The sequence below is a fragment of the Diabrotica virgifera genome, chromosome 9, assembly GCF_917563875.1.
Source record: "Diabrotica virgifera virgifera chromosome 9, PGI_DIABVI_V3a".
Lineage (NCBI taxonomy): Eukaryota > Metazoa > Arthropoda > Insecta > Coleoptera > Chrysomelidae > Diabrotica > Diabrotica virgifera.
In genome coordinates this window covers 35218760-35242908 of record NC_065451.1, presented here as the reverse complement: position 1 = coordinate 35242908, position 24149 = coordinate 35218760, and the positions used below count along the sequence as shown (strand labels likewise).

The following is a 24149-nucleotide window of genomic DNA, read 5'->3' as shown; positions in this document are numbered from 1 at the left end:
ATTTAATATAAGTAGTAGTTTCAAATAAATAAAATTAGGTCTTGTTCAATAATCATTATAAATAATAATTGTATCTTAAAAATTTGATAGGGAAGGGGTCGTTAAAGGTTTGTCGCGGATTTAAAATAGGGAATATGTCTTGTAGGTTTTTATATTGTACATAAAGAGTAACTGACCAACTCATTTATACAACTCATTTATATAACTCATTTATATAATTCATTTATATAACTCATTTATATAACTCATTATATATTTACTTATTAGTGTTTTTGCTAGGTGAGGTCTTTATTATTTTTGGTAACCGTAGCGTTCTAGGTCTAGCGTAGTTCAATTTAGGAAATAACTACTAACTTTTTAGTTGTAAGGACTTAGTGCTATTCTGACGGACTTTTGCTTTGGATTTTGATACCTTTTCTTGGCCAGTGATAGCGGATAATTGCTTGTTAAGTGGCCTTTGCGGTCCTATTTGATCTTTTCCCCATCCACTATCACTGTTATCACGTTGCGTTATATGTAAATTGTTAGTATTTAACATTTATCATTAATATATTTGTATGTATTAAGGTTGGTGTTTTATTTCAGTCTGTATTACCAGTATATAACATAGCAAGACAAGATCAGTATTTAGTATTTTGTATTTCAGGTGGTTGTAACCAGTGTCATAGAGTTCCTGTTGTTCGTTACTTCAAAATCTCGAACCTGTCCAACTTCTTGGTTCTGAGAGCCGAGTTGTCCGTTCGAGTTGGCGCCCTTTTTTCTTCTTCTTTCTTTGTTGTAACTCGATATTATTTTATCTCTAGCATTCTTATCTATTTTCCTTCCATTTTTGTATTAACAGTGTCATTTTCTTCCTAGTTACTATAATTTCATTACCAAATTTTCTTCTCATATCTCCAAAGCCAATATTCGGTGTATTGAAGCTAGCCCGAATACTCACTTGAGATTTAGTGTCTCTCTGCCCTTTTAATTTTTTTTTCCTGAGCTAAGCCCCTCTTCTTGTCGTCTTAAATCTCTTATCATTTATTTTACCCATCTTTATTCAGTTCTTCTCTTCAAAAATCTCTATACCCAGAGTGGGGTGAAATTGTTAAAAACTAATAGGAACAATAAAGCTCCGGGAGTTGACGAAATACCAGCAGAACTGTATAAGGTAGGTGGCGACCACCTAGCAAGTCACATCCATGCGCTCATCAAAGACATATGGCAAGAACAGAAAATAGCCGACGACTGGAAGAAAAGTATAGTATGCCAGATCTATAAAAAAGGAGGCAAACTCCAGTGCAAAAACTAACGTGGAATCTCTCTACTATGTAGAGCATATAAAGTCCTCACGTATATTATAAACCAGTGGCTCCAACCACTAGCAGAAAATATTATTGGAGAGTATCAGACGGGATTCCGACGGGGAAGATCGACACTGGATCAAATATTTACAGTCAAACAAATCTTGAGCAAATCATGGAAACACGATATTGATGTTCACAACGTGTTTGTAGACTTCAAACAGGCATACGACTCAGTCAAAAGGAACTTCTTCTTCTTAAAGTACCGTCTCCGCAATGGAGGTTGGCTACCGCAATTGCAAACTTTTCTCTGTCTTCAGCTGTTCTTATTAGCTGTTCAAAATTTAGCCCTGTCCATTGTCGGATGTTTCTGAGCCACGATAGTCTTTTCCTCCCTAGTCCTGTCCTTCCTTCGATTTTTCTTTCACTATAAGTTGAGCATATTGGTACTTATTATTTCTCAGTATGTGGCCTAGATATGATGTTCTTCTAACATTCACTGTGTTGAAAACTTCTCTTACCTTGCCTATTCTATACAGCACTTCTTCGTTTGAGGTATGTGATGTCCATGAAATTTTGATGAACAAACTATAAAAGCAATCAATAGGAACAAACTATACTATATACTGGCTGAATTGGCAATACCACACAAGCTAATAAGACTCATTAAAGCCACAATGGATTAAACACAGGCAGGTGTACGAATACAAAACCACCTGATAGACTTTTTCAAAATTTCGCATGGACTAAAGCAGGTAGATTGGCTGGCCCTAACAATGTTTAACCTGGCACTGGAGTATGCGGTTAGGTAAATGCAAACTGGACGAGGAAACCTACTGACCAGCCGAACGGTTCAACTGGCCGATTATGCCGAAGATATTAATATTATCAGTAGAACATCAACAGGAGCACAGTAAACATACTGCAATCACCAGTTAACTTGGCGACAGCGAATACGCACAACGTCACAGAGACTGATGCTCACCCCCTAAGCCACTCTGCAATTTTGGGTTTGTGCGTCTCGCCAAGTTAACTGGCGATGACTATACGCAGAGTTAAAAACACAAACAAAATTGCTAGGTCTGGAAATTAACACAGAAAAAACAAAAATAATGACCCAGACGAGAAGAAAATATAGTCCTACAAACATTATACATGAAGATGACATTGAAACGGTTGGAAAGTTTACATACCTGGGAGTAAAAATATATGCTGACGGATGAGAAGATGGAGAAATACGGAAGAGAATAATGCAGGAAAACAGAGCTTATTTTGCCCTCTCCCATATATTTCGGTCTAAAAGTGTCCACCGAAATACAAAGATGAAAATCTATAAAACTTTAATTCAACCAATAACATGCTATGGCAGTGAAGCCTGGGTCCTGAAAGAAACATCCAAAAAACAAACTCGACACATTCGAACGGAAAGTACTGAGGAGAATACTAGGACCTGTTAGGGAAAATGGAATCTTCAGAAGTCTATACAACAACAAACTTTATCATCTTTATAAGGAAACACCCCCTGTCAGACTTCATTAGAATACAAAGATTGCAATGGGACGGACATATTATAAGAATGGTAGAAAATAGACTACTAAAAAGATCACTGAATGCTAGAATGCAGGGAAAGAGACCGGTTGGAAAGCCAAGAAAGCGTTGGGAAGACACAGTAAACTTCGACGCACAAGCTCTTTTAGGAGTCCGTGTATGGAGAAGAGCAGCCACAGACAAGCAAGGGTGGAAGCAAAAAATAAAGGAGGCCAAGGCATAATTTTGGCTGTAGTGCCGTAGAAGAAGAAAAATAGGAACAGCTGAACACAGACAATAATTTGCAATTGTTGTAGTAGCCAACCTCCATTTAGAAGGAGGCACTTTAAGAATAAGAAGAAGCAGTTAAACCTTTTTGCTTATTTGTCGTAAGAAATACGAAAAATGTATTTCGGTAAACGTTTGGGTAGATATAGACAGGAGAGGTTAACATCCTGTATACTTGCGGAGATTAGATATATCAGCAGACCAAGGACAAAAAAAGCTAAAATATTTTTCCATAAAAATGTGTTAATATACTATTTATACATTTCATTAAAAACGTTTCCAGCTGAGCTGTAACCTTTTCATTTCTTTGTTCTAAAAGTTCTCGCCCTTTTGTTAGTGTTTATCCGTCCGTGAGTAGCTCGATTAATCGAGTTAGAGCTTGTTATGCGGTCAATAGACGCGTTTTAAATCGAAAAACAATATGCGAAGGGTTTGTTTTTTGTAGACCGTTGAGTTTTTCTTAAAGACTTGGAATGTATATATGTATACAGCGCGTCTACTTAAGTTGAACACATGGAAACTCTTTTTTCTGCGACCGTTTGGCGTTTAATAACATGCTCGTTGTTCATTATTTCTGAATAGATAATATCGTCCATTACTTTACTCGTGACTCATAGTTTATTACTCACGGGTTTATGAGTATACAACTGTCTGGAGTTATGGCATACAACTATGGGGGTGCGCCAGCGAAAGTAATATACAAATAATTCAACGCTTCCAAAACAAGGTACTAAGGAACATCGTAGATGCCCCCTGGTACATTAGAAACAGTATCATTTACAATGATCTGGGGATCGACCCCGTTAGACAGACTATATCTAAACTTGCCCGGAACCACGAAGATAGGCTCCATCATCACGTGAATGTTGAGGCCCTCCAGCTACTTGACAACACGAACCAGATCAGAAGACTCAAAAGAACCAAACCATATGAGCTAGTGTAGTGCTTATAGGGCGGTAGTGTACACGTTAATTGCAGTGTAAATAAGCGATATGCTAATATAACCTAAAGAAATACTGATAGTGCAGCCGATATGTGAAATAATTGTGTATTTAATGATGGAAGTATATAATTCGCACCACATATTCTACACATATAAAGGTTCAAATTTAGATACGAGGCTATCTCAGATTTTGCCTTTTACAAAAATGACGGACACTCAAAATGGCGACTATATATATGTGACTAATAGCACGATAACTTTTGAACGAGACGTCAGATTTCAACCAAATTTGGTATACCGGTTCCTTTTTTGATACATCAGATCGAGGTTTTGAGCGGTAAGAATCGGTTTACCAAAAGTTGTGTTTTCCTGGTTTATATGTAAAAATATATCGTTTTTTTTTTCAATTCTTTCACTCTGTATGTATTAATTTTTCAAAAAGATAATACCGCCATTGAAAGGAGCGTAAAAATATTTTTTAGGAAATATTTTGAACTTCTTAGTTATGTTAATTACCATTTAATAAATGTATAACGTATTTTCATATGTACCTACGTGCGGCAGATTCGTGCATATATTATAAGAATTATTGTGCATTTAATGGTAGAAGCATATAATTTGGACCACATATACTACACACATAAAGGTTTAAATTTAGATATGAGGTCATCTCACTTTTGTTCCTTTTACAAAAATGGCGGGCATTCATAATGGCTACTACACATATATGACTAATAGCACGATAACTTTTGAAGGAAAACTCCGATTTCAGAAAAATTTGGAATCAAGGTCATTTTTTTGATAAATAAGATTGAGGTCTTGAAGCGGAAGAATCGGTTTACCAGAAGTTGTGTTTTTACTGTTTTTTATGTAAAAATATGTTGTTTTTTCCAATTCTTTCACCCTGTATACATTAATTTTTCAAAAAGGTAATACCGCCATTGAAAAGAGCAAAAATATTTTTTAGGAAATATTTTGAACTTTTTAGTTACGTTATAATTACCATTTAATAAATGCATAACGTATGTTCACATGTACCTATGGGCGGTAGATTCATTTTGAATGCCCGCCATTTTTGTAAAAGACAGAATATGAGATGGCCCTATATTTAAATTTAAATCTTTGTGTATGTATTATGTGTGGTCCAAATTATATGCTTCTACCATTAAATACACAGTAATCCTTATATTATTATTTGCACGAATCTGCCACAAATAGATAACCTACATGTGAAGATACGTTATGCATTTATTAAATGGTAATTAATAAAACTAAAGAGTTCAAAATATTTCCCAAAAAATATTTTTACGCTCTTTTCAACGCCGGTATTACCTTTTTGAAAAATTAATATATGTAGGATGAAAGAATTGAAAAAATAAACAATATATTTTTACATAAAAACCAGGAACAACACAACTTCTGGTAAACCGGTACTTCTGGTTCAAGAAGTCGATATTATACATCAAAAAAAGAACCGATATACCAAATTTGACTTTTCGTTCAGAAAATCGTTTTCGTTGAAAAATCAGACTTTTCGTTCAAAAGTTATCGTGCTATTAGTCACATATGTATAGTCGCCATTTTGAATGCCCGCCATTTTTGTAAAAGGCAAAATCTGAGATGGCATCATATCTAAATTTGAACCTTTGTACGTGTAGTATATGTGGTCCAAATTGTATGCTTCTAGCATTAAATGCACAATAATTCTTATAATATTTGCACGAATCTGCCGCACATAGGTACATGTGAAGATAAGTTATGCATTTATTACAAGGTAATTAACATAGCTAAAAAGTTCGAAATATTTCCTAAAAGATATTTTTATGCTCTTTTCATTGCCGGTATTATCTTTTTGAAAAATTAATATATTCAGGGTGAATGAATTGAAAAAAAGAATGTATGTGTACTTTGTACGCGCGTAAGAAGTTATACTTCTATTATATGATTATATGATTGTAAACGAAATTAATATACTTTTTATTTATATTTTATTTAAATATAAAACTAATTTATGCTTATTACTTCTCAAACATTTTTATTAAAACAGTGCCAAAAATTAAAATAATAAAAGAATAAAACACACACAAACACATTAAAAATGCCACAAATGATTTCTGAATATTAATTGTCGGAAATTTTTTTAACTAAATATATACGTATTTTCTGAAAATAAAATTATATAATAAATATACTTACAATCATAAAATGTATAAAAAAAAAAATAAAAAAATAAAAGTTTCTCTTGGTATTTGAACCAACTTACCAGCGCGGCTGGTATTGGCGTTGTATTGGGGTTCACTCGCATTAAACGCTTCGCCACGGAGACAGTGTGTCATTATGTGCGAAGATCGACTAACTAAACGGATTAAACTTTTGACATTTTTAAATTATGTAAATCAAATTATTTTGATTTTGAATTAAAATGATTTAGAATTGAAAAAATACAAGAAAACAGAGTAAGAAAACAATATATTAGGTGAATATTGATAGAAATTTTGATAGTAATCAAATTATGTAAATAAAAGTATTACATACTATGTATTTTGGTAGCTTCAAATGATAGTTCAAATGATATTACATACTATGTATTTTGGTAGGTACCTATGATACATTTACAATTATTACGTACCTGTTGCTTTAAAAACTATTTAAAAATCACTACAATTATAAACTTTTTTGTTTTGCCATATTGGATAATTTTTGTCATGTCATTTGAACATCCAGTCAGAACAAAGTTGTAATGCGACTGCGCCGGGATCAAAGGTTTTAATCCTATTAAAATTCACCCTCATATCGCGCGTAAAGAAATATAACTTCAAAAAACAACATATTTTTAGATAAAAATCAGGAAAAACACAACTTCTGATAAACCGATTCTTCCGGTTCAGGAGTTCGATCTTATACATTAAAAAAGAACGGGCTGAAGTCGGGCTGAAGCAATTTCGCTGAAGTCGGACTTTTCGTTTAAAAGTTATCCTGCTATTAGTCACAAATGTATCGTCGCCATTTTGAATGACCTCCATTTTTGTAAAAGGTAAAATCTGAGATGGCCTCGTATCTAATTAAGAACCTTTATATGTGTAGTATATGTGGTCCAAATTATATACTTCTATCATTAAATGCACAATTCTTATAATATTTGCACGAATCTGCCTCACTATGATGAGTAAGACTTTAGCTTAGAAAAATGTAGTTAGGTTAGGTTAGAATTAAGTTACTCATTGTTCCAATAGTGAACAGATTGTAATGTTACTCCGACTGGAGCATTAAAAAACATGTTTTACCATTAAAAATGAATAGCGAACTTTTTTATTCTGTATATAAAACGATATTCTAAATAGAGTTCCAAATATTGTCAGTGCGGAGGAGCCGAGAAACCCTCTGCATCCGCTCTAATGCATTTTATTCAAAACATCTTTACAATCAAAGCTAGAAGAGTTGTCATCCCACATCTTATACTCTAACAACTTCGAGCCAAAACTCAAAAACCAAGCCAAGTGTACACACTTACCTGTTATGGAAACGTCGAACGTAATAGATCCTGGAGAGGATTCCTTAAGGCATTGTCGGGAGTCGCTCGTCACGGTATTGTCGGGAAACGTAGCTGTTCCAGAAAAAAATAAAATGCTTTTGTTGGAGAGGGTTTCGTATTGAGATGTTGGTGAAAATTACAATGTCTATGAAATATAAGTATCAGTACAGTGTGAATTTACGAAAATAATGGAAGGCTCCCGGCTGTAAAGGTCAAACTGATGATACGACCGTATTTTACTGAATAAATTTCTGAAAAGTTTCCGAATATAATGGCAAGAAATTACAATATATCAAACAGTATGAGCCTTTACCATATCTAGGTAACCAGTTGTTGCTTTGATAGTGACGAAAAATTTAAGAAAGATTTAAGAAAATGGGATTAATCTTGGTTACAATTATATTCAATTGATTACAACATACAATTACTAAAACAGTCGGACACTGATAGCCTCTGATTATTTTCCTTGATTAGGCAAAGGAATATTCTTATCAGTTAGGACACTCTGACCCACATGGCTTCATATTTTCTATTATTTCTTCCATTAGTGTATAAGAACGGGTTGAGATACCTCCATGTCTGATTCCCCTGGGGTTGGTATGTTCGCCATAGCTTTATGGTTTGTTTTAATTTTAATCGTATTGTCGTTGTTCATTTGTTTTACGATTTCTAAGATGGTTACCGAGATCCTGTTCGGCTTTTGATTTTGTAATATATCGTTCAAGTTTAACCCAATCAACAGCTTTTGTTAGACCCACGAACCATACACATGGTGGATTCTTCCAATTGGTTCTTGAATATGCTTGTAAATAGCTTCATTGTCGTATTTAAAAGACTACTCTTTGATAGACTAAGAGCTAGTGAACCCTCCGACTAACGGTCTTCCTGTAAGGCTAGAAATTTGTATAGTGATAATTCATAGCACACCAAGGCTAAAAACCATGACCTGGCAGGCATCAGCCCTGCACGTGTATGTACCAGGTGAATCGAAAAGTGCATAGTTTAGGGGTAAAATAAACTTTCTCCTGTAAAGTTTAAATTTAAGTATGTGTTTGAGTAAGTCATTTAGAAGAAATTTGTACAATGACAGGCGATTCTGAACACCATAAGACCTTGCCAGACGAAAATTATTTTTTTTGCATCAAACAAAGTTGTTTTAGGTTTTTTAAAACATTCCAAACAGAAAAGGTCTGAGTGACTTTTTTCTTAGGTTAATAGTTTTTGAAGAAAATGAAAAAAGTATATTAAAGTATGTAAATATATTTAATTTCCTTAGCTAAACGCTTTTGACATATATGGCACATTCAGAGCTAATGCTACAATAAAAAGTTAAACTAATGAGTAAAAAGATGTCTAAGTAAGTCATTAGTAACAGTTTTACTCATTAGTTTAAATTTTTATTGTAGCATTAGCTCTGAAGATGACATAAATGTCGAAAGAGCTTAGCTAAGGAAACTAAATATATTTAAAGACTTTAATATACTTTTTTTACTTTCTTCATTCATTCAAGTGTGTACAAAATTTATCAGTCTTTTAACTGATAGTTTTCGACATATAAGCGATTAAAAATTAAAAAATTGCGAAATTGGCCATTTTTAACCCTGAATCGGACATTTAACTGAAAATTTTAATGTTGCCAAGGTGGATAGATATACTTTAAACATCGGTTGATAAAATCCCGAAGAGTTTTTTGCAATACAATATCGAAAACCCCTTTGTTTTTTAATTGCTAATTAAGCGGGCTCTACACTATAGAAGAAGTGAGGACGTTTGAGTTCGCATAAATTCTATATCTCGAGAATGGGCAAATTTGAAGAGAAATCCTCAGACAGGTCGATTTTTATTTTTAAATTACGACTTTTTGGCATACATATAATGCTAGTGACGTCATCCATCTGGGCGTGATGACGTAATCGATGATTTTTTTAAATGAGAGTAGGAGTTGTGTGAGTTCATTTGAAAGGATATTTAATTCTCTATTCAGTAATATACTAGTTAACATAATTATTTATACAGGGTGTGCAAAAATTTTTTCTTCTTTTTGTGTAAAATAATTTAATAAATTTTTTTTGTACACCCTGTATAAATAATTATGTTAATGTTTACATTACTGAATAGAGAATTAAATAAGCTTTCAATTGAGCTATCATACAACCCTCTCATTAAAAAAATCATCGATTACGTCATCACGCCCAGATGGATGACGTCACTAATATTATATATAAGCCAAAAAGTTTTAATTTAAAAATAAAAATCGACCTGTCTGAGGATTTCTCTTCAAATTTGCCCATTCTCGAGATAATGAATTTATACTAATTCAACCGTCCTCACTTATAATACTACAGTGTCGCTCCCGCTTGATAAGCAATTAAAAACAAAGGGGTTTTCGATACTGTTTTGCAAAAAACTCTTCGGGATTTCATCAGTCGATGTTTAAAGAATATCGACCTATCTTGGCAACATCGAAATTTTCAGTTAAATGTCAGATTCAGGGTTAAAAATGGCCGATTTCGCAATTTTTAAATTTATAATCGCTTATATGTCAAAAACTAATAACCCAAGAGAAAAGAAACTAAAGACCTTTTCAGTTTGGAATGATTCAAAAATCCTAAAATCTCTTTGTTCGATGCAAAAAAATAATTTTAGAAAAAAACCTTAATCTTTTCGATGGTTTGCCTTAAATTGGCAGAATTGTTTGTATTTCCTTCAGAGTTGAGACTTCTGAGCTTCACTGATGAGGCATAAGGATACTGAAATAGCTATATGGAGATGGAGGAAATATATGGAGGAAATATAAACAAAACCTGCCTTGATCTTTTTTTTATCTTTTTCATTTTTACTCAGTTTGAGTATTTAGAAACTGTTTTTCGCTCCTTTTCCTTGACGAAGGGAAGGTAAATGCGTGGCCTAAGCGTCCTCTATTTGTTTTCTCCTACTTTCGTCGTCTCTTGTGATTATATATTGTAAAATCCGGAGATACGGGATGCAGCCAGAAAGCAGTTTATTAACGAAACGTCTTAGATTTAAAATATTGTTTATTATATTTTTATAATACGAGAGATGTCGCTAAATTGCCTCTCAGAGGTGGATTCATTGCATTGCGATGGTTTGCCTTAAATTGGCAGAATTGTTTGTATTTCCTTCAGAGTTGAGACTTCTGAGCTTCACTGATGAGGCATAAGGATGCTGAAATAGCTATATGGAGATGGTGGTCCAACTCTGAATCAAATATAAACAAAACTTGCCTTGATCTTTTTTTATCTTAATCTTTCCCTTCGCCTGGCAAGGTCTTACATATGCTGTTCAGAATCGCCTGTCATTGTACACATTTCTTCTAAATAACTTACTCATATACATACTTAAATTTAAACTTTACAGGAGAAAGTTTATTTTACCCCTAAACTATGCACTTTTCGATTCACCTGGTAGATACACTTGCAGCGCTGATGCCTGCCAGGTCATGGTTTTTAGCCTTGGTGTGCTATGATTTATCACTATACAAATGTCTAGCCTTACAGGAAGACCGTTAGTCGAAGGCTTCACTAGATCTTAGACTATGACCTTACTTGAAAATTGAAATTGTAACAGTTGTATATCAGTTCTTTGGTATCTCCATCCTCAAGTATCTCTTTCTTTTTTGTTCTGCAAGCTCTTTAACTTAGGGCTAAACCAAGGCTTATTGTTCATTTTTTGCATTGTTGTATGTTTTGCATTTTCCCATGATTTAATTTCGTTCCAGCATTTTTCGACTACATAATTGCCCATACAAGTGAGTAGCCCAGAACCTCACTTTTGCAAGCCCAGAAATTCTGTTCTTTAAGTCTGAAGGACAAAAACGTGTAAGTAATTTTAATCTGAATCGTTTTGGTTTATGTCCACAAATTATCAGATATTTAATGTGTAACATGCCACAAGAAAAGAGTCTCGGAATCATACTGCTTGATTTATTCATAATTATCATTTCTATTTTAGGGGTCAATTTTATTCTCATAAAAATTTTTATTGTTAAGGTAACTTTAAAATATTCTTTTCAAGCATAAGCGTAAATTCGCACTGTACTTAAATCGTTTAGAATTTAATAAGGGCAGATTTATTAAATAATAACCTAATAACAATAACCATTAAAACATATTTATACAAGTTGTTGCCTTAAACTATTCAAAAACTGGTATATAAAAACTAAAATAAGCCATATTATATTCTAAACAATTTTAATGTAAATATTTGATAAAAATAACAACATTGGGCAGTGGAGTATTGTCTACATTCTTATTTAATTATAAAATTATTTTTTATATCATAACTAATTAGGTACCATTTGACGACAGTATTAAATGCGTCATTTATGAACATCAACAAAACTTAAACAAGCTATTGAGAAAAATACTAATTAGAGTAGGCTGTACGATTCAAAAATATTCTTCGATTAAACCCATTCTCTTACTCTCTATTTGCTTATAGACTAGTAAGGATCTGTTTTTAGGTGGATGTGAGAGGTGGCATTCAGATTTTTGCGGATAAAGTTAGGTGGTAACTTCGTTAATAATAATTGATTTATGCTCCTTCTCAAATATGCCCGGAACATTAACAAAAAAAAAAAAATAAAATATTTAAAAATTTAAAAATTTCAAAAAATTCGTTTTTTTTCTAATTTTTTTGCTTATAACTTAAAAACTATTCATTTTAGAACAATGTCCTACAGAAATAAAACAAAGATAATAAAATTTTCTATCAGATGCGATTGTTTAAAAATGTCTTAATTTATCACCCTTGCTTCAAAATAGCAATAAATATAAAATAAGGGGGCAAAACAAGCCTGTCTTTATTCAATGATTTTCCATCACTTAGGTTACACTTGGAACCTTCCTAATTCGCTTAGAAAATTTTTGTAATGTGCTAAAACCGTACACTAAATTTCATTAAAATTGACTTACTAGATTTTGCATAATAATTTTGCAATCTAAACTTTTTTAAAAAATTAAAATTTTTTAAAATCTTGCACAACAAAAACTAGAACATACAAAGGTTTGTAAATTTTTTTACATATAAAGAAGTACTCCACCTATCTAATTCACTTTGCAGACTTGAAATCGGTTTATTTAAGCAGCCTCAGTAATGTTTTAATGTTATAAACAATTTTTTGGCTTATAAACAAATTAGTGCTGTAGCCAGGAGGGGGTGCTACGGGCTCCTTTATTTAGATGGACTTACCCCAGTTTTTTTATGTATTTTGACCCGTAGAATATGAATTTTTTGGGTAACAGTTGATTCGGATGTCGATAAGATTGTTATAAACAAAGAACTTGAGGAATTACATGAAATCGATTTTTCGCAAAATAAAACATTTTTTTTTGTATTTCTTGGGTAATTCTAAGCAGAAAATGTTCTTACAAGTTTCTTCGTAGGATGCAGAGTGTTCGAGATAAACGCGGTGGAACTTTCAAAAAATCGAAAAATTGCAATTTTTGAACACGAATAACGTTTGATTTAAAAATAAAATAGCAATTCTGCTGACAGCATTTGAAAGTTTAAGTCAAATTATACCGATTTGAATTATTTGCATTGCTAAAAATTAATTTTTTTATTATTAAACAAAGATATTTGTTTATAAGCCACAAAATTGTTTATAAATTTAAAACATTGCTGGGGCGCCTTAAATACTCCGGCTTTAATTCTGTAAAGTGTATTAGATAGGTAGAGCACCTCTTTATATGTAAAAAAATTAGCCAACTTCTAAATGGTCTACTTTTTGTTCAGAAAGATTTTAAAAAATTTTAACTTTTTTAAAAACATTTAGATTGCAAATTAATTATGCAAAATTTATTAGGTCGATTTTAATCTAATTTGGTACACGATTTAAGTATGTTACAATGGATTTCCTAAGCGGTTTACTAAGGTTCTAAGTAGCACCAAAGTAGTTAAAAAAATATTGAATAACAACAGACTCTTTTGGTCCCTTATTTTGTATTTATTGCTATATTGCAGAAAAGGTAATAGCTTAAGACATTTTTTACCAGTCGTATATCATACAAAATTCAATTATCTTTATTTTATTTTTGTACGACTTTGTTCCAAAACGAATCGTTTTAAAGTTATAACCAAAGAAAACAGAAAAAATTTCGATGTTTATCGAAATTTTTAAATATTTTAATTTTTTTATTAATGTTTCGGGCATATTTGAGAAGGAGCATAAGTCAATTATTATTACTGAAGGTGTCACCTAACTTTATCTGCAAAAATCCGAATGCCACCTTTCACATCCAAAAATAGACGTTTTTTCGCAGATCCTTCTTGGCCAATTATAATTATATCATTTTGTGCAAATGGCTAAATGTTCAAGCCAATATTTTTTATTTTTATAGCGTACTTTAATTAGACATTTTTTGATTGCTCTGTAGTATTTTCTGTAGTTGTATTTACGTGAATATATACTTATTTATGTTGGGCTTGCCTTGTAGTCTAAGATCCGAATAGGAGGTGGAAATGTACCCATTCGCTTGCCGGATGAAACATATTTTTTATTAAATTTAATACATAGACAAACACGACCAGTATGGGTTGCCTATCAAAATCGTGTCATAGCTATCCCTAAGGGGGGCCGTAGGGGTTGAAGTCAACATTTTAAGCACATTTTTGTGAATTTTTTTGAAAGTATGATAAAATTATTTTATTTTTAAATTAAATAAACGTATTCAGTATAATTCAAAGAATCCTCAAATAAAAATTCAAGAAAAAATATTGAAACATAAGCTAACGGTGGCAAATTTTTAAAGACAACTCAAAAAAAAAATGGATTTTGCGGTGGAGATCCGAGCTTATCATTGGATCAAGGAAAACAAAAAATTCAAAAAGGTTTTATTAGCTTATATGTTTATCGAGATAACCGTTTCGAGTTTTTTTAGCTATAACGATTTTTGACTTTTTAGTATCACTCAGAAATCAAAACAACGACATTATTTGCACAAAATAGGGCCAAAATCAACATATTTATTATTGTTAACTAAAAATAAGCATAAAACAAAAAATTTATCGACAGCGTTACCTCAAGAAATATCTAAATAAAATATATACAAAATTCCAGGTGGGTCGGTCAAGTAGTTTTTGAGTTACAATGTCTACAGCCTTTGAAAAAAGCAGTTTTGAGGAAAAGCTTTTAAAGTATTGTCAACTTTTATTTTCTATTTCTTTTTGTCCGTTATATCGTAAAATGATACACACCGGAATATCTTTTTGAATCGCGGAGTAATTTACAAAAGAAAATGAGAACAGTTGTTGACCGTTGTTCATTACGTTCAAGCGTGTTGACGCGAACCTGCTGCAAAGCGAGTCGAAGATAGAGATATTCAACACTATCTCCCTACCTTCCACTCTCTTTGCAGCATCTTCGCGCCAGCGCGCTTGGGCGGACTGAGAAACGGTCAACAGCTGTTCCCATTCTCTTTTGTAAATTACTCCGCGATTCAATAACATATTCCGGTGTTCATCACTTTACGATTTGAGAGACAAAAAAAATTGAAAATAAAAGTTGATAATATTTTAAAAGCGTTTTTCTCAAAACTGCTTTTTTCAAAGACTTTAGACATTGCAACTCAAAAACTACTTGACCAATTCACCTGCAATTTTGTACATATTTTCTTTAGACATTCCTTGACGCAACACTGTCGAAATATTTTTTGTTTTATGCTTACATTTTGTTTCGCAATAATATATATTTTGATTTTCACCCTTTTTTCTGTAAAAATTTTTGTTGTTTTGACTTCTGAGTGATATTAAAAAGTCAAAGATCATTAAAACTAAAAAAAAACTTTACAGCGTTACCGCGAGTAACTTATAATCTAATAAACCTTTTGAATTTTTTGTCTACCATGATCCAATGATGAGTTCTCATGTACACCGCAAAATTCATTGTTTTTTTGAGGTGTCTTTCAAAATTTGCCACCGTTGGCTTATTTTTCAATACTTTTTCTTGATTTTTTATGAATATTCTTTAAATTATGCTTAGTATGCTTATTTAATTTAAAAATAAAATTATTTTCTCATAATATAAAAAAAATTCAAAAATGTGCTTAAAATGTTGATTTCAACCCCTACGGGCCCCCTTTAAGGATAGCTATGACTATGTAGCTCTTAAGCAATCCATTTCTCGGATAAAAAAGAAAACCGCGCCTGAGGTTTATCGAAGTCAGGGAGCTGTTTAACTAATTCAATTTAAAAGGACAAAACCTCAAGGTTTATCAGAAATCAAGATAACAGATCCGAAGAAAATGTTCACACCAACTGAAACTGTAACTCCATCTGTGCCTGATCTTCAGCGGCTCTAAGGGAAAAGCAGAGACATTCGCGGCCTCTTAGGATGGAATGGACTCATGAAAGCTGTCACAAGAGACATACCATACCTATGAACTAACATTTATTATTTGTACAGAAAACTAGGAGAAATTTAGCAAATGACAGCATTCTAATAAAAAATAAAAATTTGGAATGTAAAACGTGGGTTTTGCCGAGACCGTTAAAAATTGGCAATTTTCAATTTGTACTTTAGACTGAACGGTTCGTCTGAAAAAAAAGTAATTAGTGATATTTGTAGATAATTTTAAGTACTTTAATTTCTGTTAAAAGACCATTTACTAAAAGTTAATAGTTTTTTCGAGATTTGAGCAAAAAAGCGGAAAAAAGCTGAAATTTTTCATTTTTTCGCGAGTTTTTCAATTTTCCGGCAAGAAATTTTGTCCGCAAACCTCATATTCGGATTAAGCAGCCCAAAATCCATATATAATGAAAGAAATTAGAACTACCCCAAAACTTTCCCAGTCAAAACACAATTTTATTGAATCATTAATTAGCATTTGCGGACGATATAGTTTTGATATCAGATAACTTAAACGAGATAGGAACCATACTCACTGGGTTAGATGCCGCCTGTAAGGAAGTTTGTTTGAACGTAAATTTTGTAATTTTATGTCAACTATTTAGCTTTTGAATGGGGTGCAAAAAATCGAAAAAATCGCGATTTTTGCACTACATTGTTAATAATTAAAAAACGGACGTGAACTCTAGGCAGGAAACAGGTAGGTTTTCTTGCTATAAGTCTACAATAACTAAAAAAGTAGTCAGCTACCTGGATCTTTGAGTGTCCCGAACATGGTCTATTTCTAGTTTATTACCCTGGAGTATATACATATTATAATTAAAGGGTTTGTACCCTTACTCAACAGGAGCTCTGCCAGACCTCTTTAAGAGCAACATACCAAACTATTATAAAAATAAGAAACAAGGAAATAATACAATAAGACGGAGGACAGGCGTCACAGATGTCATTCATCTCATACCATGGCTGAAGTTAACTGCGGCTGAAGTTGAAAAACGTAAAAACTACGAATTTACCGATTTCTCCCCCCTCTCCCCCCCAAACCCGACGCTCAAAATGGTGTGACTTTTTTCTGAACATTATGTGGACCATAGAGAATAATTTGGTGATGGAGGATAATTTTCACTTTGGATGTCTGGGTTATGCCATCTTTTGGATCAATTGTATCATACTATATTATTTTATATGATAATGCACACATGCACTAAAAAATCGTTACATTTAAAATTCATTCAACTTTCTTCATTGTCATTTTTTCAAACTATGTTTAAATAAAAGATTTTCTAAATTTAATATCCCCTTCCTATGTTTTATCCCGATTCCATGGCTAAAGCTTGTAGGAAGAATAAAATGACTTGAGTTAACTATTTTCCTTTTATTTTTACTGTTTTTATTTTTGTCGCAATGGCACTCTTCCGCAGAACGGTTTTATGTGAAAGTGTCTAGGTCATCGTACGCCATTTTATTTTCAACAATAAAGTGCATGTTACAAAAGATTTACAACCGGATGTAAACTGGAAGAAGTTTATTTAGAAGTTTGACTTTAGAGATATCCTTTATTAAAGATGCGTTTAATGGCACAAAGAAGTTTGACAGATAATGGGAATTGAATATAAAAGTTAGTGTGGAAGAATAAAATATAGTCCAGGAGGGCTCTGTTGAAAAGCAGACCATGGACATTTTCCATACGAGTCTATGTTTTGACTGTCACATTTTCCATACGAGTCGCAAATATTGTGCGTAATTTTTTATTTAAAAAAGAGATTAAACTCCGAGGACAGAATGCCGAAAAAATGCAATTTTTGGAGTGAGATCTGGGGCCTGATTCTAATTCATTTCGACAGTCGCAATTTCATTTCGACACCGCCATGACAGCCGCAGAGCCGCGATTCTTATTCATTTCGATATTAGTTACAACTGGGGATATTAACCTTATTATGTTGACACTGCTCAGAATTTGGGTTGGCGCTCCGGTTTATTGGAATTTGTTGATAGTCTGGGAAAATTATCGAAAAAATGCCATTTTTGGGAAAAACTATTTACCAGCTATTTTATTGCTAAAATCGAATCTTAAGATTGCATATATTAGTAATATGGGGTATGACAAGTCCGCAGAAAGTGTGTTATTTTATTTATAAACAAATTAGCACTCCTAAATCTTTTTTTTTTCAATTAGTGCATGCTCTGGAACTCCTAAGATTTTTCCTTTGAGCCAAAAACACTCAAATAAAAATTCACCGTAATTTAGTTCTGCACAAAGTTATTTTTTTTCCCATTTCCTTCAACAAAAATTTTACTTAGAAAATCCGAGGTTTCCCAAAAAATCTGCAATTTTCAATTAAAATTTTAGGGAAGTACCTAATGATTTATCAATAATTAAATAATTGATGACATGAAAGATTTATTATAGTAGATTATACAGAGGGGCTAAATTATGGAATAAATTCATTTCTTTAAAACGGACGATTTTGGAGCAAAATCCAGATAGAGGTCGATTTTTATTTTTAAATTACAATTTTTTGGCATATATTTCATACTAGTGACGTCATCCATCTGAGCGTGATGACGTAATCGATAATTTTGTTAATGGGAATAGGGGTCGTGTGGTAGGTCATTTGAAAGGGCGTTCAATTCTCTATTCAGTAATATAAACATTAATATCATTAGGTATTTATACAGGGATGCCCAAAAATAATTTTTGAATTTAAAATAATTGGCGCAAAAAGAAGAATGTATGTAATTTATTTAACTCAAAGTACATTGTACTGCTGTCAGAAAATAGAAAAAAAGGTTTATTTCACAAATAAACATTTCTTTTCGCTTAAATTAAATCACAAGCAGCCTCCCTCCTACCTATTGGCAGTTTGAACATTTAATTTAAGCTAAAAGCAATGTTTATTTGCAAAATAAACATTTTTTTCTTGCCTCAATTAATTTAATTCAAAAATTTTTTGGCCTCCCTGTATAAATAATGATATTAATGTTTATAATAGGGCTTTTCATCGATTGTCATTTGTTTCGAGCTCCTGTCATATGTTGAATAATCTGTGTATAATATTAATATTTACGGATAATACGAAATATGACAGAAGCTCGAAATAAATGACTGTGAATGAAAAGCCCTATACTGAATAGAGAATTGAACGCCTTTGTAAATGAGCTACAACACAAAACCCTATTCCTATTTAAAAAATATTCGATTACGTCATCACGCTCGGATGGATGACGTCACTAGTTTGAAATATATGCCAAAAAAATTTAATTTAAAAATAAAAATCGACCCGTTTCGGGATTTTTCTCTAAAATCGTCCATTTTAGAGAAAATGAATTTATTCCATAATTTAGCCCCTGTCTGTATATCAGGAGACCGGCGACAATCTAACCAATAGTTTAGCAATAATTAAAACGTTAATTAAAAAATTTCGGTCGAAATAATAACCAGAAAGATTATGATACACCAGAATAACTATGCTTTTCGTATAAAAAAGCACTATACCTATCCAACGTACCTTACAGGATTGAAATTGGACCATTTGAGCGGTCTCAGGAATATTATAAAGAAACATTTTTTTGGCTTATAAACAAATAGAACCCCTCAGAAAATATTAGATTAAATTAAATTAAGTTAACGCTGTTGAAAAGAGCACGGCTTCTGTGCCCTTTTCGAAGAAAAAAAAATTGAATTGCGAGGAGTGATTCCAGGTATAACCGGTCAAATTTGACCGGCATTTGCGACAGAGTTATAAACAAGAGGATTTGAATCTTTGAACCATTAGATACCTTTTAATTCCGGTCCTCTTTGTACATACAAATTTTCATATCTTCAAGACACTCATAACAAAAAAGATTTATGTCACTGTCACCAAATTATTTAATTATTGATAAATAATTACTTCTCTGAAATTTTAGTTGAAAATTAAAGATTTTGTTTGGAAAACCCGAATTTTCCGAGGAAAATTTCTGTCGAAGGAAATTGGAATAAATTATCAATGTGCAGAATTAAATTACTGTCAATTTTTATGCGAGTGTTTTGGTTTAAAATTAAAATTTTCGGAGTTATAGAGCAATAATTAAAAAAAGATTTCGGAGCGCTAATTTGTTTATAAACAAAATAGCACATTTTATGTGGACTTTGCACAGCGATATTACTAATATAGGAAATTTTTAAGATTTGATTTCAACATGCCCAGCAATAAAATAGCTGGTAATTAATTTTCCTTGTTTTTTACTAATTTTCCCAGATTATTACCTTACATCTTTCATTGAGTTGATGATTCATGTTGTGGACATTCTCAATTATTATATTTCTAATTTAATACTATTCTATCTAATTCCTCCAAACAAGCAAATTTCAATTAAACCCAGCCATATTAATTCCTTTTGCTTTAGTTTTCCTTGCAAGAAATAAACAAAACACATCTAAACTAAACCTAACCTCGCTTTTGGCCATTCATTCATCTCCGTGTCAAATAATTTCGACATCGAAATTTTAATATTTTTTGGGGTCGCTATTAATTTCGATAGTCGCTATTTCGTGACGTCATTTCGTTAGTTCAACTAAAATCCACAAGGCTCGCACAGTCGCATTTCGACGTCGCCATATTGAAAGCGACTTGTTTAGTGTCGAAATTTGACTTAGAATCAGGGCCCTGATTTTGAACTCGTCAATTCATTTTTTGCTGGGCGCGCCGGAATTAACCCCCACACCATAACTTTAAAAAATATCCTAGGCTCTGGTAGTTTACCCATTTCAATTTTTTAAAGTACATACGTTTGAAATCTTGAGTATTTGTTTATGGTAGGGGAGCCTAAGCGGGGATTTTTGCAGTAACTCGAGCGCGTCAGATTATTACATGGGGAGAAACCTGATATCCTGAAAATGTACCTCTACCATATATTGGCTCTTAATGCAGTGGAGTTCGTAAAGGGGTTTATTTATCATTTAACATTTATCCTTAGAAAAATTCGAAATCGTCAGATTAAGATAAGGTAAGTTAAGTACATGCAAAACGGTCTATATTTCAAAATATGACGATTTTAGCGGGGCGTAAGGAAATGGGTGAGTCCCAAAATTTCACAAGAAAAAAGCGAATATTTCGCGAAATAAATGACAGATCGAAAAACTAAAAAATACATGTTCAATATTTTTCAATAATCTATCAAATGATACTAAACACGACTTCCTCGGAGAGGGGTGGGGGTAAATTTAAAATTTTAAAAATGAATAACCGTTTTCAATGTCGTTGAAACACGAAACTACAGCCGCGCGATATTCTAGTCTAATCAGAGAGTGCCGCAAGCACCTCTACCGGTTTCGAAACTTATTAGTCTCTCATCAGGAGGCACATATGCTGCTCTCCCTGATCCAACTAAAACAAACCCCGGCGTGCAGTCACGGATCGCAACGAACGAAATGGCATAGATGCCTAGCGGCAACTGCTATCAAAAGTCTAAGTTTTCACTCTAATGGCATATAAGGCAACATAATGCTACTCTACATCCCACCAGAATGAAAACAATGGGAACCTTCTCTGGAAAATTCCCTCATCTTCCTTAGTCTCGGCATCCGTATGGCTTGCAAATTGTAGAAGCCTCGGAGGTGTAACCAGAGAAGGTTCCCATTGTTTTCATTCTGGTGGGATGTAGAGTAGCATTATGTTGCTTTATATGCCATTAGAGTGAAAACTTAGACTATTGATAGCAGTTGCCGCTAGGGCATCTATGCCATTTCGTTCGTTGCGATCCGTGACTGCACGCCGGGGTTTGTTTTGGTTGGATCAGGGAGAGCAGCATATGTGCCTCCTGATGAGAGACTAATAAGTTTCGAAACCGGTAGAGGTGCTTGCGGCACTCTCTGATTGGACTAGAATATCGCGCGGCTGTAATTTCGTGTTGCAACGACATTGAAAATGGGTATTCATTTTTGATTTATTTTACTCTGTTTGGAGTACAAAGGGAACTATTCTCGTTGGAACTTTACCGCGCTGAGGAGATGGGACGTGAATTATATATTGTAAAATTCCCTCATCTTCCTTAGTCTCGGCATCCGTATGGCTTGCAAATTGTAGAAGCCTCGGAGGTGTAACCAGAGAAGGTTCCCATTGTTTTCATTCTGCTGGGATGTAGAGTAGCATTATGTTGCTTTATATGCCATTAGAGTGAAAACTTAGACTTTTTAAAATTTAAAATTCGAATCCCGCTATATTTCGCTAAATGACCATCAGATCGAAAAAATGAAAAATACACTTATTCAATATTTTTGAAAAATCTATCGAATGGCACCAAACACGACCCCCCACGGAGGTGGGGTGAGGAGTTACTTTAAAATCTTAAATGGGAGCCCCAATTTTTTATGGCATGTTTGAATTCCTTACGTAAAAATAAGTAACTTTTATTCGAGATATTTTTTCGAATTATGGATATATGGCGCTATAATCTAATATTGGATCCAATCTAAAATGGAAAATTAAATTAAAAATGGAAAGTCCTCCCTAAAATGGAAAATTTTACTTAACTTTTTTTGGTTTTAGGATCTAATCTTCCCAACCCAATAGGTCCCCATAACGCTCGAGTGACTGCACATTTAGCATACATTGCTCCACTACCATTATATGTAAAAAATTTACATAAAAATTTGGATCAGCACAATTTTGCAATATTGTTCTGAAATTGTTTTCTTGTGCCACCAATGTAATATTCTATTTTGCAAATTTGCAATTTTTGCATAACATAAAATTTACGCGAAAGTTATAGGCAAAACTATGGGCGCAAAAAGCAAAAATTTTCGATTTTGTTAGATTTTGTTAGTGACTCATATCGTGATTATTGATACAAGGTATGTATATCCTGAAGTGATTCTAGCAAAAAATAGACTCCTATGGAAATTGATCAATTCAAACAGATGTCGCCCGGACTATTTTTATTTTCAACAATAACGTGCATGTTACAAAAGATTTACAACCGGAAGTAAACGGGAAGAAGTTTATTTAGGAGTTTGACTTTAGAGATATCCTTTATTAAAGATGCATTTAATGTCACAAAGGACTCGACGTTGACAGATAATGGGAATTGAATATAAAAGTTTAAGTAGAATAATAGTAAAAGTTTCCAGAGTTTGTATGGTTAAAGTTTAAAAGGTTTTTAAACAAAGCTTTCATCAAAATAATGCTAATGGAAAAAGAAAGAAGTAGTTAGGATAATGAATGAAACCATTTTGATTAAATATACACTTTATTTAAACAGACAATACGACCACAAAAGAGTATATACAGGGTGTTAGTAAATAAGTATGAAAAACTTTAACGGGTAATTCTTCATGAAAAAATAATGACAGTTTGCTCTATAAACGTCTGTCCGCAAATGCTTCATTTCCAAGATACGGGGTGTTGAAATTTTTTTTCAAACTGCGAATTTTTTTATTGCTCTAAGACCGTTTGAGCTATGAAAATTAAATTTGGTGGGTTGTAAGAGGTAGTTATTGCGCATTTTTTATATACAAATAACAATTTTGTATTCCTCATTGGCGCACCTACGGGTAATGGTCTGAATTTTTTAAAGAAAAAAAAAATAGTACGCCACTGAGATATTTCAAATTAAAAATTGTTTTTGTATTACACTTTTAATTTGCTATAAAGAACCTTTCTCGTCCTTTTTTCATATGGTGCACCGTTTTTATGCAAAAAAATAAAACAACTTCCAATATAATAATGCCAAACTAGAACAATAACAGAAAATATTTCTAAAAAGATTTTAACTATGTGAAAGGCTACAACAAATGTTCAAAATTACCTCCTTTAAAGGTAACAGAGTAATTTTATATTCAACATTGGTGCGCGAACGGGTAATGGCCCGAATTTTTTAAAGAAAAAATAGTACGCCACTGAGATATGTCAAATTAAAAATAATTTTTGAATTTCTCGTTTAATTTACGACAAAAAATTGTTTTGTCTCTTTTTCATATGATGCGCCCTTTTTTATGTAAAAAAATAAAATATCTTAACGTTTACAAAGTATTTGAAATAAGTTTCTATGCATATGAAATCTACCTCGAATAATTTGTAAGCGTTAAGATGGTTTATTTTTTTGTATAAAAACGGCGCCGCATATGAAAAAAAAGACAAGAATTATTTTTTGTCATAAATTTAACGAGAAATTCAAAAATAATTTTTAATTTGACGTTTCTCATTGGCGTACTATTTTTTTTTC

The 24149-nt window shown here is 32.6% G+C and overlaps 1 protein-coding gene across 1 annotated transcript in view; it reads right to left on the bottom strand.

Annotated features, from left to right (window-relative positions):
- LOC114330269 (potassium channel subfamily T member 2) overlaps positions 1-24149 on the bottom strand; it is a 630795-nt gene that overhangs the window by 200693 nt on the left and 405953 nt on the right. Inside the window, exon 9 of the mRNA XM_050662017.1 lies at positions 7556-7648. Within this exon, the coding sequence (XP_050517974.1) occupies positions 7556-7648 (93 nt within the window). The remainder of the gene's footprint in view (positions 1-7555; positions 7649-24149) is intronic.